The sequence below is a fragment of the Telmatherina bonti genome (genome assembly GCF_933228915.1).
Source record: "Telmatherina bonti genome assembly, chromosome: 1".
NCBI classification, from domain to species: Eukaryota; Metazoa; Chordata; class Actinopteri; order Atheriniformes; family Telmatherinidae; genus Telmatherina; species Telmatherina bonti.
Window position 1 is genome coordinate 20,191,609 of NC_136619.1, and position 17,893 is coordinate 20,209,501.

At 38.3% G+C, this 17,893-nt stretch overlaps 1 protein-coding gene across 1 annotated transcript in view; it reads left to right on the plus strand.

Annotated features, from left to right (window-relative positions):
* Positions 1 to 17,893, plus strand: part of LOC306774986 (frizzled-3-like) — a 30,278-nt gene that overhangs the window by 7,192 nt on the left and 5,193 nt on the right. Inside the window, exons 3-7 of the mRNA XM_079265188.1 lie at positions 15,050 to 15,246; positions 15,997 to 16,299; positions 16,383 to 16,545; positions 16,689 to 16,988; positions 17,239 to 17,490. Coding sequence (XP_079121314.1) covers positions 15,050 to 15,246; positions 15,997 to 16,299; positions 16,383 to 16,545; positions 16,689 to 16,988; positions 17,239 to 17,490 — 1,215 coding nt within the window. The remainder of the gene's footprint in view (positions 1 to 15,049; positions 15,247 to 15,996; positions 16,300 to 16,382; positions 16,546 to 16,688; positions 16,989 to 17,238; positions 17,491 to 17,893) is intronic.

The window sequence follows — 17,893 nt, forward strand, 5'->3', positions numbered from 1 at the left end:
TACTGATGCGGCTGATCAATACTCAGCCTTTCTTATTGCAGTCTGCTTATGAACATTAGTTTTGTTTATACATGTAAGCTGTAAATTGATTTTTTTTTTTTTTTTTTTTTTTAAGTCTTTAGCATAAAAAGAGCGCAGTGAACAGAAAGACTAACTTTTTTTTTTCTATACACTATATGCTTTTATACCTTAAAACAAATTTTAAGTATTTTCTCTGGTTTTTTTTTTTTTTTTTGTTCATTATAAAAACAAAAAATGTCTGACAGCACCCACGACTTACATTTGATTGCAGGGTCTTTTAACACATGATTACAATTTCCTTTGTTGTTTTAAAGGCGTTGCTTCTCTGTGTGAAAATGCCAAGTGATTCTCATAAAAATATCTTCCAGGACTTGCGTAATAGCTATTTCATTCTTGCCTGATAATTTTGGAATATAGTACTGTCGTCGCAGCCTTTTGCTGGCCCCAAGGCATATTTAAAAAAGCAACAATGTGCAGGTTTTTCCCTCCTTGAATTACTGTGAAAATATGCTTTAGAGCTTTTCTTACACACAAAACCACTTTTGTTTTCTCACTCCGCCACCTCTGGAAAGTTTATTTCAGACATACTTAGCATGTCTAAACATAAAAGCTAATAATTTTTGTACTTGTTCCCCTTCAAATTTTATTAAGATATAAACTTGATTGATGTTGTTATCCAACAAAGAGAATAAGGACAGTTGATTTTAATTAATTAATACTTCTCTAAAAACTTCTATATGAACTTTTTATTTTTTTAACATAAAATGATTCTAAATCTATTTAAAAATAAAACAAAGTGAAAAGTTTAAAATAAAATAAGGCTAATATTGTCTCTCGCCTCTAACTAATAAGTCCTGCATCACTTTAAATCATCATAGCGCAACAGAATAATTATTAAGATATATATTTGATTAAATCACTTTATTCCTCTCTTTGGAGACATGAATACATTTAGCTTCTGTCTCATTTTTGTCCTGGTAATTCCATAAACGTGTTTATGCAGAGACATCGCTCCATCAGCTGAGCTCCAAATCTGGATGTCTGAAAGATATCGGTCCCATTTTTTAAATAGTATATATTGTCTTTTTGTTCTTATCCTTTTTTTTGGATATTTGATGGTTATATTTGTTTGTGTTTTATACATACTTTGTAAAATATAGGAATCCTCCAACTCTGGAAACTTAAAGAACTGCAACTGATTAATAACTGGATTTGATGGATTTCTCTATTTACTTCTGCAGATGATGCAGATAAAGCTTTTTTTTATATAAATAAAAACAGTTGGTTTAAGTTTGACATGAACTTCCCAAGACGTTTACACAGTAAGTCAGATATGGCACAATAATTGAGTTATATAACATAATTAATGGTTTCTTATTAAAGAACTTATTGAATTGTGTAAGATGCAATTGCTTTAAATATTTTCAGTTTGAAATTATTTCTATATGATATCCAGATCAAACCTTCATCCTAAACATCTAAGATCTTTTTCTTTAGTCAATTTTAACAACATACAGGTAAAACAGATTCTTTTTGTCATTATTACTGAATATGGTGTGACTTCTCCCAATTCAGTGACTATTTATTTAATTTTTTATTTATTTTTAATCCTTGCTGAACCACACCTAACTCTTACCCAATGTGTTTGAATGGAAAAAGGAAAGTAGCATAATCTGCTAACAAAAAGCATTTAAACAACTTGTAAACAGTAACGATGTCATCAAAATCCTAAATAAAAAAAGTAATGGCTCAATGACAGACCCCAGAGGTACACCACATTTTATATTATGTAATTATTATTTCATATTCTAACTGAACATATATTTTTTTTCTCTTTTTATCCACTGCTAGGCCACCCTTCTGGTACCATATTTGCAAAGTCGTTTAAAATGTATTTTCTGATTTCAAGTGTCTAATTCTTCTTTTAAATCCACAAAGATACTTACAAAGTAATGTTTTTATCTGCATCTTTATTTAGTTAAATCCATGAGTCTTAATGATGGTTTTAGAGTGATTTGTTCTAGAACCATTATTGTTGCTTAATATTTTGTATTTACAAGCACATTCTGTTTTGAAAAATAATGTGGGTATGAAAGGGTTGCAGAAGCAGCCTGATTTGCACTATGTGAGGTTTTACAAAAAGAACAAAAGGTAGAAGTGTGAACAGAAGAAAATGTGCAGAGCAGTCGAGCAGAAAGTGAATGTCAGGAACTAAATGGAGGAAAATACTGACTGACAGACTGTGTAAAGTCTGCTGTTTGTGTTTCTCTCACCATGGGGTTGTGTCTTTCAAAAAAATAAGTCTATGTAAGAAAGGCCACACAGGGGCCACCAGGTTTACTTCAACAAAAGTGTGTGTGTGTGTGTGTGTGTGTGTGTGTGTGTGTGTGTGTGTGTGTGTGTGTGTGTGTGTGTGTGTGTGTGTGTGTGTGTGTGTGTGTGTGCCAGTCATCAACACATCTTCAATTAGAGGTTTTTTGTGTAGAATTGTGTCTGTGGTATTTTCCTTTTATATATATATATATATATTGTATGTGTGTGTCTGCCTGCACATTCATGGGTTTTTTTTCTGCATCTGAAGAGGCTCATTACCCTATTCACTCAGCGGACAGACAGGTCCTCATTCAGTTTAAAAGTTCTTGTTTATTTCAGTTGAACTCTTGATTATCCTGCTTACTCTGACAGTCTATTGAAGCTGCCAGCCCAAATGAAGCAATCATTTATTTATGCATGGAACAAAGGCACTGCCTGGTGCTGGTTTTTGGCAGGCTGTTCCCATCTACATAGCTGCCACTGCTGCTTATCCAGCCTCACAGTGCCTGAAAGAGATTTGAAAGGAGATTTTTCTAATGCTCAAATACCAAACTGTAGCCTGCTGTTAATATAGGAATGCATTTTGTCCCTCTTGTTTTTTTTAAAATGAAGAAATTATGAATTATTTTGAATTCATAAACCCAGTTTGATAGGATGGTAAATCGTTGAGTGCAGTGTTGGCAGCTTTAAAGCCTGACAACTTAAATCCTATGTCATAGTTTTCCATGTTTTTTTGGATTATATCCTGCTAGTGCATTATTTTTCACCTCAAATATCACCCAAGGCTGGGGGGCATGCTTTATTATTTTTATTCAAAATGTACTTTATTTATTCAGAGTCCCTCCCAAGGCTTTTTTTTCCCTGCAACTTGGCCAATATGAAATTATAGCTCCCGGATTTGCCATACGCATGCTATAATTCTCCAGGCCCTAGCTTGGAGCGCCACAGTGTGTATTTGCTGCATGAGAAAGTTTTTGCACTGCATGGAACAACTCTTTCTAGCTGTTGACATATGACTGCTTAGTGATGAACAGGTGAAATGAAAATTTGAAAGACAGCAGGCTGGAAGAGTCGTAGCAAGGCCGGGTCTGGCTCCCAGCCCAAATAAGTGCACGCTTGCAGTTTGGCAGTTAGGGATTTGGACTGGGTAAAAGCATCTCCACTGGCTGAAAATGTCATCAGCAGGAATATGTGAAGCTTCTGGGACTGAAAACTTCTCATAATATTGTCAGAAGTGATTCCCGGCTGTAATAGGAACGATTTTTCACTTTTCATATGAAAGTGCTAGAACCTGACTTCAACTGGAGTTTGGCTTATTTTCTATTGGGAATGAAGGTTTTATATGCCTGAATACAAATGTTTTCACGAGGTGCTATGGGAGCTAACAGCCATTTGCAGTAGAACTTATACTGTATCCTTGCAAGCGTCATTAGAAAAATGAACCTTGCTTTCAGATGTTTGGGATTAACTTTTATCTTTGTTTATTTAATACTGACTATCATTAACAGTTAATCTTTAACTACAGAAATTTACTGAGAAATGTTTTGACAGTTTCACTCTGCAACTACAACACACACTTCACAGTGAAAGATTCTCTACTGGAGATCCGTTGCTAATGCTGAACTGATCGATCTGAGTAGTAGATCAGTGGTTGTATGAAATCCCTGTCTCATTCATTCATTCATTCATTCTTCCCTCTTTAACAGCACGTCCAGTATGGGGCCTGGTTTATTTGGTCTGTATCAGTAACGTATATGAAAACTTTTCTCCAGTATTGATGCGTGACATGAATGCAACATAGCAGCAACTATGTTAACGCTCCAGAGTTTATGCTGCTGTGATCACATTCTGGCTCACACTGCTAGACTTCTTAGTAAGTAGCTGGGTGGTTTATCACTTCAAAAGGTCTGGAGCAGAAACATTTATATTCTTATAGGCAGTCTCCCTGGAACATGTCAGAAAATTTTAAGGGCGGCAGCATGAAAACAGCTTAGAATAACTCTCAACTGCAGTAGCAACATCTAGTTTTCTCTGCTGCACAAGCTTAACTCCATTAAAGACACAGCACTCAGTGTTTAGACAAACAAACGTGATCATAAATGAAATTTTATAAATATATAAATATTCTCACCATGTTAAAGTGAAACAAATGCTTATAGAAGGAAATGATTTGACATATTGTATAACAACGCAGTACAGATGCTGCCAACTAACTGTTTAGGGATTTTGATTTCTGTTTACCATATATTTGGCATAACTTAAGCATCCATCTATCAGTCTACCAGTTCAGATGTAGATCTAGATAGACATAGATTCGATAATCACCATTAATAAAGAGTTGTTAACATCTGAAGCCCACCAAGCCTATGTAATTGTAGAGAAAATACTGCTTTTATGTGTGGTAGTGGTCCATTCAGGTGGCCCATCTTAATTGTGTCCTTCCCCCCATCCTATCCCTCCATCCAGACACCAGTGATGTAATGATTACCTTGCTTTCATTTTGTATTCATGCTGTCCATCTGTCAGATCCTTGTGTGATGTTGAGCCCACTTTAGTATACCTACCCATTTCATTCATTTATCAGCTCGGCCGATGTGTGTGTGGTCGTTTCCTTTCACTGTGGGACATGTAGCTGTTCTTGCATTCACCCTGTTCAGCTTGTGGTCTTTTTTTGTTTGGCAATAATATGACAAATAAATATAGGTTATTCCTGTGTTACGGTCCTAATCTTAACCCATGACCTAGTCCTGGAAATATGTGTGGAAATGTGTGAGACCAGTTGGAGATATTTAACACAGAACTAATTCCAACTTACACTAACATACACACAAACATATACACACAGTCAGTGATCCCCTTCTCACGCAAAGCCACTCAACACAATGCAGCTCTAACATTTTCAGCATACTGCAGGTTAGAAAAGCTTTAAAAGCTCTTGTGCTACTAATTGTGCACTTATCAAGCCACATGCAGCTCTTAGCTCTCCAAAAATAACTCCCACATAAAAGCAGGAGTTGAAATGCAGAAAGAATCTAAAATTCCCACAACAGAGAACAGCCGTTAAGCAGATTTCCAAATGCAACATGTCATTTTTGTTTTATTGAATGATTGATGGAGTGATTGATTAAAATAATTTTATTTAGATTGCAGTCTTTTTATCATTATGTTATATTGAATAAGTTGTGCATTTTTATCCCTATTTTTAATTAGTTGGCTTGGCTGTGTCTCACATTGCGCCTCCCTCTTTTATCAACACGACTGCTCAGGTTTTATAATTATTGTGATCTTTTTGTTTTATAACAAAGGATCAGACTTAATAATGCTGTTATACATAGAAGCAGTATGTTTCACTTTATTTCCAGAGGTATTATTATTATTATTATTATTATTATTATTATTATTATTATTACCATAGATAGAGAATAACCGGTAACACTCCTGTACTCTGCAGTAGTCTACAACCATTTAACTCGAAGAAGCATATTTATCAGGTTAAGGTAGCAGAATATCAACTGTATAATGTCTTTATTTAAATACTAATTAATGCTTTTTTTTTTAGAATTTGTTCAGAAAATATGGCTTTTTTTCAGTAGTGTATTTCGTAAAGAAAAACAAAACAAGAATTTGATTCCTTAAGTGTGAGAAAAAAGAGAGATTGTTTTTCCTTTCGCTGCGACAAAGCATGTATGTGTGGTAAGCAGATGGATATGCCCAAGTAGCTTATGTGGTGTTAGAACGTGTGTGGGTGATCTGATTCAGCTTCACTGTCACACTCTTGGTTCTCTGTCTCTATTATTTCATGTGCCAGCTGTCCAACGCTTCTCAGATTCTTTTATTTGTACTTTCACGTTTCCTCCGCGTCCCCTCTTGTGTGAGCTTGTTATCCATACCTTTTGGATTGTTCACCCGCGAGAGGATCCCCACAACAATGCAAATGGATGAATGTATGTGTGTGTGTGTGCCTGGGTTATCCTCAACAAGACATGGTTCTGTGAGAGTCTACACATCACCTGTTGCCATGGTAGTTAAATAGGCAGAGAAGGAAAGGGAGGAATGGGAAGAGGGAGACAGGCAGGGGAGGGGAGGGAAATTGGATGATGTGTGGCATGTTCTGGAAAAAAAACAAGAAGGGAAAAGGGATGAAAATGACTGAAAATAAAGAGGAAATGCAAGAAGAAATAGAGAGGCATACTTCTATCCAAGTCATGCAGCCTCTTAATTAGTATTTTCTTGAAATACTAAAAGAGGCATTACAAGTTATGAAAATACAAATTTATAAACAGAGCCGGGTAATCATGGAGAAACAAGACAGAGTCAAAGCCTTCTACCTACACTAACGAAGAACAAGCTTCAGCTGTTCATGTGAAGCTTAAAGACACATCACCTTGAAGAGCATGAAGAGCATCCGCCACCGTTTTTGCTTTGTTCTTTGTTGTCTGGCAAAGGGAGACATGGTTGACTAGACGGAGATACTGTTTCAAATAATTTCAGGCTGCTTCATACATGATCACATTAGTCTCCTCTTAGCACAAATAATAACATCAAGCCATCCTACACCTGATTGGGTTAACATAATACTCCTCTGGCCGCCTCCTCATAAACTGCGAGCTTGGGCTGCAGCTTCAGTTGGCATTTTGTGTTGCTTCATTCACCATGAACATGTTTGCTGCTTTGCTCATTTACCTGTTTTGTTTTGTCTTCATCCCATTTCAGCAACAAGTAACTATAGAGTCACTAAGTCACTTTTAGTTAGTAATTGTAGTAAGTACTACTAAAGCAGAGTATTTGTTTGTTTTTTTAGATAGAGAAGTCTTTTAGTCTTTTGTTGTTGTTTTTAGCTGAATGCAGATCAACGCTAGCAGCTCTGACTGTATGTATAAATGCAACTATTTATTTGTGTATTATGCTCTTATAGCTGGACGTCCTTAGTTAACTAGTTAGTTTTCAAGGCAGTTTCAACATTTAAGTGTTTTTCCATATTCATAGACAAAACGGATGCAGTCTTTCTAGAAATTGTTTGAAAGATTTTATTTGAGAAATACATAAGAAAATTAAGGCACAATAAAATACCAGTTTTTTCATTTGATAGGAAATGATGAGATGAGAACAGTTCTGAAAACTTAACATGAAGAAGAGACAGACTTTTGATGGCACCAGATATTTTTAGTCAAACATGAGATGATGGCTCAGAAGAATGGGGCAAGTCAATATTTGCTCATGTTGGAGGACGAACAAGAATAGTAGAAGACAATGTGGGCATGTTGGTGCAATACTGCATGTTAGCAAAATTACTAGGAGTAAATGGGAGGCAAGGAAAATAAGAGATGAATACTGCAGAGGAGGAGGGGAAGTGAGCATGAAGGGGAATGCCATTAACGGCTTTGTGCGATCCTCCCGACTCAACGATGGACGGACATGGATAAGCGAACAAATGAAAGAAGGAGAGAGTGTGAGAGAATGCTGCCCCTTTCTTAACTGTCTTTTCAGAGATTAGGGAGGAGAGCATCACTGTGTGCAGTTCATCTATTCAAGGTTAATGCCTGAGTCTCTTGCAAACAGAGGAGAGGAGGCACGTTGGCAGAGTGTGACTGAGTCCTGTTATTAGAATTTGTCTATGAACACATCTATCATGTATTTAAGAGTGAGTGATCAGAAAATCTTCCATTTGTTTAAACCCACAGAATAATGTGGAAAATAGAGAAAAGCAGTAAGAAAACCATTTAAAATGAGTAGATAGGTGGTGCAAAAGACACAAGAGGAGTCATCGTATAACTGCAACAATGTACTTTGCTTACACTGAGTGGCTCTAATGTGCAGATAAATTAAAGGTGGATGCTAATAGTTCCAGTGTGAGGAGCAAAAATGGAGGAATCAAATGTCAGGAAAGAGTTGGAAGCAAATAGGAGCATAATCACTTGAGCTGGAAGAGAGTGAATAAAGGATTTAGTTCCTGTAGCTGCTGGAGAGGATGTTGCTGGGATGTTATGCAGTAGCTTGCTAGTGGTATCCTGATGCAGTCTGACAGCATCTGTGCTGCAGGCCTTGCACTGCTGGTTTGAGAGTGAGTTGAGACAGAGATAGCATGAGAGGGAGGAGAGAGGGAGTCTGTGTCCAGAGGAACACGGGTAAAGTTTATGAAGAAAATCCAAGATTGTTTTTCTTTTTATATGTTTTTTTTTCCAAATCCTTCATAAACAGTAAGAAGGCAGAGTATTGGTATATTCTACCAATACACCAATACTGTCATCATTATCATCATTGCAGCAGCAATGATATTTTTTGCGTTTTTTTTAAAAATTTTTATTATTATTGTCAGTTATTAGTTGGTGCTTAAACTCAGAAAACATGAGGATTTAACTGGATTCAGCACATTCACTTAGTAATTAAACATTTATGTAAAGGGGGAAAAAAAACACTGGGAACTTTCTTGGAGGCAAAAGACAGCAAGGCGGTTAGTGGGAATTTAAAACCAGTGTAAATATCAGGCATTTGATAATCATGCACATGTGAACGCTGAATGGGACAGCTTTGATGACAACCTTGGGCTCGGTGCCAACTCAAGAGCTTTTTCTTTGGAGGCTTAGACACAACAGCCTGTCACCTTGATGTGATCGCGACACAAAGCTGGTGACAGTTTCAGGAAGTGTGTGTGCAACTGAGGTTCTCACACTCTAAGCACTCCTTCAAATCCATTTGACTCTCTAATCCACCGGTTAGCCGCCACTCTTTCTTTTTTTTTTTCATTGCTCTCCAGTTTTCTGTTTTTTTTTCTTGCCATCTCTCACTTGTTTTCTTCTTATTATGTCCCTGCCAAACTGCACACCGACCACCACCATCACTATGAACAAAAAGATTTCATTGGATAAACAATTCCCAAAGATTTTCACTCAATCCATAAAAAAAGGAAGTTTTCATGGTTTGAATGTGAATCCAGATCCTTGCAACCAACCCCCTCTTATTTCCTTCCTGCCTTCTCCTACTCTCAGAGAGCAAGGAAGACAGCAAGGAGGAAGGAAGAAAAGAATGAGGTGTGGGTAAAAGGAGAAGCTGAACAATTAGAGATTTAATTAGCTAGAGATGTGAAAGAGGAGTACCACTGGCAAAGACATGGTTGGTATTTAGGTTAAATAAAATGTATTAACATAGAGGGCAGATCTAAAAGTCTGAAGTTTCAAACTCACTTATAAATAATAATAATTCAGTTACAACCCAGCTGCTCATCTGACAAAAGGTTTTATCATAACACAGAACTATTGAGATTGACCTTTTAATCGACTGTTGATGAGTTTTTGTCTACCTAGCTGGCGAACCTTTTACTAGCGGTGCCGGCATGTTTGAATTGAGCTGCACGTACCATACTTGGTAAACAGGACCCTGGAAAATGGAAGCACTTTGTTCAACCATTAAAATTTTCTATTCTGATTCAAAAACTTTCCATTTTGAAAATCCCTTGTAGTATGGCGCAGTGCCATCTGTTTTTGCCCGTAACATGACAGCTGTAATTGCTATCTCTCGTTTGCCAGAGGTATAATTGCTTGCATTTACGTGACTGTTAATCACATGCCTCTTACTTTGCCTCATTTTATTTCTTTGTTGATTTTTTTTTTTTTTACTTAAATCTTCTTTTCTCCTTCTGTCTCTCGCTCTCTCCCGCTGGGCTTCTGTGGAGAGACGGAGTGAAGAGAAAGAAACCTAATCCTTCTATTGAATAAGAGGTGGACCAGTCAGAGGCCTTTTTCATGGGTCTTTTTTTTTCTAGAGGAAAAAACTATTCTGGATTTATTCTTTTCATTCTTTCAGTGCTTGTAGTCATTTATCAGAACTGTTCAATCAAATGCTAAATATTATGATTCACATATTCTCTCTTTTTTCATTCTCCAAATTTTCCCTAAATTTATTAATATAGCTAGTTTGTTTTTTCTTTCAAACTGTCCAGGGTGACCTCTGCCTTTTGCCTCATAGCTGCTTTGATAGACTCTGCATCCATCCTGTCTATACAATGGTTGGAATAAGCTCATTTTAATGCAGGGTGGCAGGAGCCAATCCCAGCTGCTAATATGTGAGAAGCAGGGTACCTCCTGGACAGGTTGACAGTCCATCACTGGGCCAAATGCTTTTGAACCCACATATGCATAAGGAAAATGTACAAACTCCTCATAGAAGCCCTAACCATGGACGTGGTTTTGTTACGTTTTTTATAGTGACATGCATGCCATGGTGGTGTTTTGGCCTGAGCTTGAATTAAGCAGTGTCGTTTACCACTCTGGCTTGTGCTGCAAGCAGCATTGAGGCACCTTTTTCTGCTTGAGGCTGTGTGTGTGTGTGTGTGTGTGTGTGTGTGTGTGTGTGTGTGTGTGTGTGTGTGTGTGTGTGTGTGTGTGTGTGTGTGTGTGTGTGTGTGTGTGTGTGTGTGTGTGTGTGTGTGTGTGTGTGTGTGTACTACAGAATAAGTCTTCTCATTATAGCATACATTTACACTTGGTTTTATGTTAAGAACTTGTCAGCAGCATAAAGAAAAGAACACACAGTCTTAGTGAAAGCCGGTGACTCCAGATCTTTACTGTTAACAGGGATTATGTTCACTCAGCCTAGTGAAGGGTCAAGCTTGTGTAAAAACACTTTTATATCTATGTTGGACTCCATATGTCCAAGCAAATTTATTAGCTTGTATGTACTTTGTATAATCACTTTGTATAATCACTTTTCTGAAAATACTTCTATAATATTCCAGTAATAAACTTAATAATTACATTTTATTTGACAATAACACAGTATTAATGATTAAATCTTATGTGCTCTCATAGAAAAGGCGTCATCACAAGAGCCTTGACAGCCTTTTTTTTTTTTTTTTTAAAGGATAAAATACGACACAGACACATTGTTTGACTGGAAACAAATGTTATTATATATGAAACACGGTTCATCCAGTTAAGTGCTGTAATAAAAGTGAAACCAGCAGAAAGGGAGAGAGGGTCACTGAGGGGAAGCTGATGCTCCACATTTTTCTCATTGGCCATTATATCCATGTCCCCACCCCCCATCTCATTCTTCCATATCTTTCCATGTTGTAGTCAGAACCTACCTTCCCCCTCAGGCCAAGTTTGCAGGGTTTTTCGCTTCCTTTTCCTGCTTGTCAATCACAACTGACATACATAATACCAGGCAATTCACTTGAGTTGTTCTCCATGGAGGGCTGATTGCCACCCCCCCTCTTCTCTTGTGGGGTGGCACAGTCAGGCCACTTAATATCAATATTCTCTTTGTGGAAAGAGATGGGGGCAATTGCCCTGAATGTCAGAATAATTGCACACAGTTATTTGCACACATGCAAGTACTTGTGCAGACACACAAACCTTGTTCCATCACACACACAGGAAAACACAATAACTGGGACACACGCAAAATGCAAGACTCACATGTGCACACGTGTAAACCTTCATGCACAGCAAAATGGGCAGAATGGGGACATGTCGAAAGGGAATCAGGAAGATTTTCTCTAAAGTTTGTCTGAGGTGACTTGGAGACTTTCAGACGGGAGATGCATTCATTCAGAAAGCGGCTACCGCTCTTAAGTGTGGCCTTCAGCACAAACTGGAAGTACGGGTGGACGGATGGGGACAGAAATTGTTCATCAGATTGAGCTCGTGTCAGCATTGACAGCTGATCATATTTTTACTGGACACACTTCTCATGTTCACGTATTCATGTTCAGTTGCAGAGTTAGAGAGGGGAAAAGGCGTGCACGTTTGACTTATTTGTTAAATAAAATGACACTGACTCTGTATCATTAGGTATCATTTCATTTAGGAGCAGCTGCTGTCAGAAACTTTTGACCTTATCAGAAATGGCAGCACGTAAAGTGCAAAGAAAATATTTAGAATATAAATCTAACAATGCCAGTATGCATTATTGCCCTGAACATTAAATTACTTTTTCTTTTTCCTTTTGTTGCATTTCGATAGTTGGATTTATCAGTTTAAATGTGAACAGGTTCGCTTCCACCTCAACTTCAACACAGATGACTTCACATTTTGATAGATCAGTGACTCCGTGACTCCAAGCTACTGACACACTGCGACCGAGCCCAGACTAACGTTTCCTGTAGCTTGCTTCACATGCGGATAAAGTTACTCATCTGAAATTCTACTTTTGGGCTGTGACAAACATCTACTGTCACATGTGGCTCTGGATGTGGCTAGTTTTTGCAGGGGGATGAGAGTTAATTATAGTGTCCTCTTTTGACAGCTACGGCTGTGTCCTGGCACTTCTTTCACACTGGTCAAATGTGTCGGATCTCTTTCTGATGATACTTGGACATCAGCGGCTGCAGGAGTTATCTTCAGATCATGTGATAACTGTTAAAATCTGAACTACTTGGTCTCTTTACCATGGAAACATTTAAGTCATTTTTAACCTCTCACTGAAATAAAATGTCCTCCTACCTTTCATTATTGCTCTTCGCATGTTTATCTGATTTTCTCTGAGCAGATAAAGCATATTTGTATCACACACATGCACAATAAAGTGAACTCCATGTCACTGACGCTAGTGGTTTCAGTAAAAATAGGTCTATACAGTATGTCATCCCTAAAGAGTTGCAGATGATGATCCCTACAAATTCATAATTTGTCTCTTGTAGCAAATTTACTAACTGAAGTTAAAACATGGCAAAAAAAAAAGTTAAAAAAAAAAAAAAAAAAAGGTAAAACTGCTATGCTTAAATGGAACTATGGCTGAATAAATAATGTTTTATTGGAAAACATTGCAAGAGTGAGCACAAAGACAGTCTGATCAGATGCCATTTCATCTGACTTCCCAGGTGTCGTGCTGCTTGTACACATCTCTGATTGGAGGCAGAGGTCTGTAATGTTACAGGCTTATGCACCTTGATAAAGATTAACAAGGACGCTGTGATGCAGAATTTCTTCTTTTGTACTACAAAGACATAGAGATTACAATTGTAAGTCACATTAGATGTTATTTCACAGTATTTTTTAAACCAACTCATAACTGAAATTAATTTTCTTCCTGTAGTATTTGTCCCAACATTAACCAGCTCCACTTTGCATGTGCATTTTTAAAAAAGTAAGCTTTGCAAAATGTCTGAATTATTGAATGAAGATGGGTGGTCTATGCTTACATGCATATCTGTGCAGCGCTCAAAACTGTGTCACACAACGTTCGCATCACTGCACCCGTTTACTGGTGGGGCAACTCTCCCATCTGCACATCTAGAACACAGCAATTGAGAAACGATCAAAATATACTTACAAGGGTTGGCTCCACATCGGCACGCACATAGAACGCACTCGCACATATACATATTTATTGATGCTTGAGTACTTGCACAAATTCTCCCCATACAGTGTGAGAGCATCAACGGAAGCTTTTATTGTAAGCAATCGATGCAAGTGTTCTGTTTAGTGTTACACACAGACATCATTCACACAGAGCGCAGTCTTGCGTGCAGTCGAGCAGCGTGTTTTGTTTCATTGCTCCTAACTATATTGAACGCTGTCATGGTTCTGCTCTAATTACATTGTTCTATAACAGCTACGTGAATATTTTGTTTCCGTTCCATAAGGTCACATGAACTTTTAAATATTTTGAGTGCTGCAGGCCACATTACACGCTGGTACTGCTCACAGTGCTCACTCAGCATTTACATAACCATGAGTAAAATATGTTGAGAATATTGTCTGCGTTCCAAACCAAGATACTGTAATTATAGAGATATTAGTCTGAGTAGTTTTAATGTAGTGTCTGTTAAATCAGAGGCATTAAAACTTTGTTTTAGCCTTCATTGATTTAGTTCTGTTTTGAATTATTAGTTTTTGTCTGAGATAATAACTTTTTATTTCAGAATAAAAAAATAAAAAAAGAAGCAAATTAAAAACTATTTAAATCTGTATACTTCTCTACAACTATAAATTGAGGATATTCCCTCTGTTTTATTTGGGTTATTTGTCCAACCTCCTGCAGAAGTACCCACCATCTAAAAGCCTTGTTTCATCCCCAGCTTTCTGAAAGCAGTGGTCATCTTGTCGGAGTGAATGCATTTTTTGCTGTTGTGCTTTAGCACCTCACAAAGCTGTCAACAGTATGAAGGCTTTGCTCAAGGGAGTGTCAGTAGCAGCCGAGGGTGCATAAATCACACATTTCCAATCATTTTGTAGATTTAAACCAGCACCTAGCAAGCCACAAGTCTTGTTCTCTGTCAGCACATGAAACAGAGTAGATCATCTGTGATGTGTGAAACACTTTGCTTCTGTTTTGCTCGCTTTGTAAATACGTAGCTGTGGCTCAGCGCTCACATGTCTGTCTTTACTGTCCCCTACTTCAAAGCAATGGTTGGTAGTATGATTGCAGCTATACATATTTCATAGGCTTCTAAATATTGATGCATTAGTGAGTCGTAGCATAAGTTGCAGCAGAGGTGCTGTAACATCTGGGTCCTCCTTCTCACTTTCCCTTTGTTCTCTTTGATGGTTATTTCAGCTTGCATATGATCCCTTTCCTATGTGCCGCTGATAGTTCCCATTTTCCTGAGCTTGTGAATAGATACATTTATATATGTGTGCGTGTGTGTAAGTGTATATGGCAGTTGTGTGTGTGTTTCTACTTTACTACTTTCTATACACAATATGATGTGCTGAGTACATGTCAGAGTTTAACCAATTTCTCCTGTTTTTTTCCTGTTTTTTTGTTTCCAAAGCCTTTTCATCCAATGGTAAACCTAGTGTGCAGTGCTGACCTGAGGATGTTCTTGTGTGCCCTGTATGCTCCCGTGTGCACCGAGTACGGCCGTATGTCCATGCCATGTCGATCAATCTGCCAGCGGGCCAAGGATGAGTGCCACAAGCTCATGGAGATGTTTGGCATAGTGTGGCCAGATGACATGGAGTGCAGCAGGTAGGAGCAGAAAAGAAATACACATCTGGGTTTGAACACACACAACGTATGAGCACAAACAGCAATGCTAGTGTAAAAACACTATCCAGCATTGGTATTATAATACACAGAAGAGTGAAAAATACAGATTATTTACAAGTCAACCGTGTCTAGCGGTGTAATCTCTATTAGTTAGTCAGTTAGTTTATTTATTTTGAACAGATAAAGAAAATAAGAAAAGAAAAATATACGTACATACATTTGTATATACACTTACATATACATACTAATGAAGAAAATAATAATAATCACGATTCTTCATCAATTTGATAATTAAATAAATTTGTGAAATAAAAAGAGTTTGAAAATGCAGTACAGTTTCACATATGTCGAGCTCTGTTGACCACACAACCAAAGAAAAGCCTTTTGGAGTAAGGATTTTACTTAAATTAGAGAGAGATTGTACATTTTTACCACATGGGATGTTTGGAAGAGTGAATTTAAGGCATCCTGTCGACATATATAGGAATGTAAAGATCTTGTTCGTCTTAAAGGGTTAGCTTCAGTTGTGTTGTCACACAGCGTTTCTTCCAATGCTGTTTTGCTTCTTTATGGTTGAAATGTTTCTGAATGTTTAAATTCATTCGCCCATAAGAGTTTTTACAGTCCGTTTATATGGTTTGATTTTCAGTCCACATCTGAATAATGCAGTAAAGGAATTATATAACTTTACAGAAGTAAATATGGTCTCACATAGTTATTGTTTTTCAGGTTTCCAGACTGTGATGAAGCCTATCCTCGCCCAGAGGACCTACTAACAGGCTCCCAACCCACAGACCAGTCATCCATGGCTGTTCAGAGGGATTATGGTTTTTGGTGCCCCAGAGAGCTTAAGGTTGATCCAGACCTGGGTTACAGTTTTATGGGGAAGAAGGACTGCTCTGCTCCCTGCCCTTCAATGTTCTTCAGTCAGCAGGAATTGACCCTCACACGATACTTCATTGGAGTCGTCTCCATTGTTTGCCTGTCTGCAACGCTCTTCACCTTCCTGACGTTCCTCATCGATGTTACAAGGTCTGAATTGCTAGTTATTTATTGTCTTATTATCTTATTTATGATGGGGGAAAAAAAAATCAGTGTCGTATTTTCCTCAATAGGTTCCGATACCCTGAGCGGCCAATCATCTTCTACGCTGTGTGCTATGTCATGGTGTCGTTGGTCTTCTTCCTGGGCTTTCTTTTGGAGGACAGAGTTGCATGCAATGCTGTCAGCCCCGCCCAGTTCAGAGCCTCAACCATCACACAGGGTTCACACAACAAGGTGAGGTTTAATCCGTTTCGATTGGGTACTCCTGCTGCAACCTCACACAGTTATCTCATGGGATTCTTCTAATCCCACCAGGCAACAGATTTCACAGACTCCAGCCACATGCAGAAGTTGTTCTTCTCTATGTTCTCCTTCAGGTGTGCACGCTTTTCTTCATGGTCCTGTATTTCTTCACCATGGCTGGCAGCGTGTGGTGGGTCATACTAACGATCACTTGGTTCCTGGCTGCTGTGCCTAAATGGGGCAGTGAGGCCATTGAGAAGAAAGCCCTCCTCTTCCATGCCATTGCCTGGGGCCTCCCGGGGGCCCTGACTGTCACCCTGTTGGCCCTTAATAAAATAGAGGGCGATGGGATCAGTGGAGTGTGTTTCATAGGCCTGTATGATATAGATGCCCTGAGGTGGTTTGTTCTGGCACCACTCTGCTTCAATGTGGCGGTGAGTACAGTCAGAAGACAAGGGCATGGATGAATGGCTGAAAGAATCGATGAGTGTGTGTTGGATGGGTTCTTTGGGTCAGTTGATGGATGGAGGAATTTTTACAAGCTTAGAAGGAAATATGATTAAACAAGTTAATAATAGGTAAAGGAATAAAGAAACAGCTTTTAAATAGAAAAAAAAAAAATCATTTTTGTTGTTTGAAATCTGTCCCTGAGTGTCCACTTCCTGTTGGTTGGGATCCCTTCAGGTCGGCGTCTCCTTGCTTTTAGTGGGCATCGTTGCTCTGAATCGGGTCCGCATGGAGATTCCTCTGGAGAAGGAGAACCAGGCCAAACTGGTCAAGTTCATGATCCGGATGGGAGTGTTTTCTGTGCTCTACCTGGTCCCCTTGTTTACTGTGATTGGGTGCTACATCTATGAACACACCTACCGGCACGTTTGGGAGACAACGTGGATGGAGGAGAACTGCAGGCGTTACCACATCCCCTGCCCATACAAGGTAAAGGAGAGAAGGAATAAATACTTGGTGTAAAATCATGTACTGATGCTGCGCTTCCAGTAAAAACTGTTATATTAAACTACATGGTGGGCTTTGGATAAACCTGTTATTGTGCATCTGCCCGTTTCATCGCACACATCTGAAAACATGACCACAAAGAAGTTGGTTGTGATCATTCAAATGTATGAGAGCATACAAGATTATCTAAAGCATAGAAAATTTTAACACAAATTTTTGGTCATGCTTTTAGATTTTCTTTTATTATTGCATCTGTTGCATCTTTTAGTGTCACAGCGATGTTGCCAGTGGATCCACAAAAAGAAGAAGCCCCACATTTAATTAAACTGATCAGTAAATGATCAAACCCACTGTTTGTGAGTGTGTGTGTGTGCTTGTGATAGAG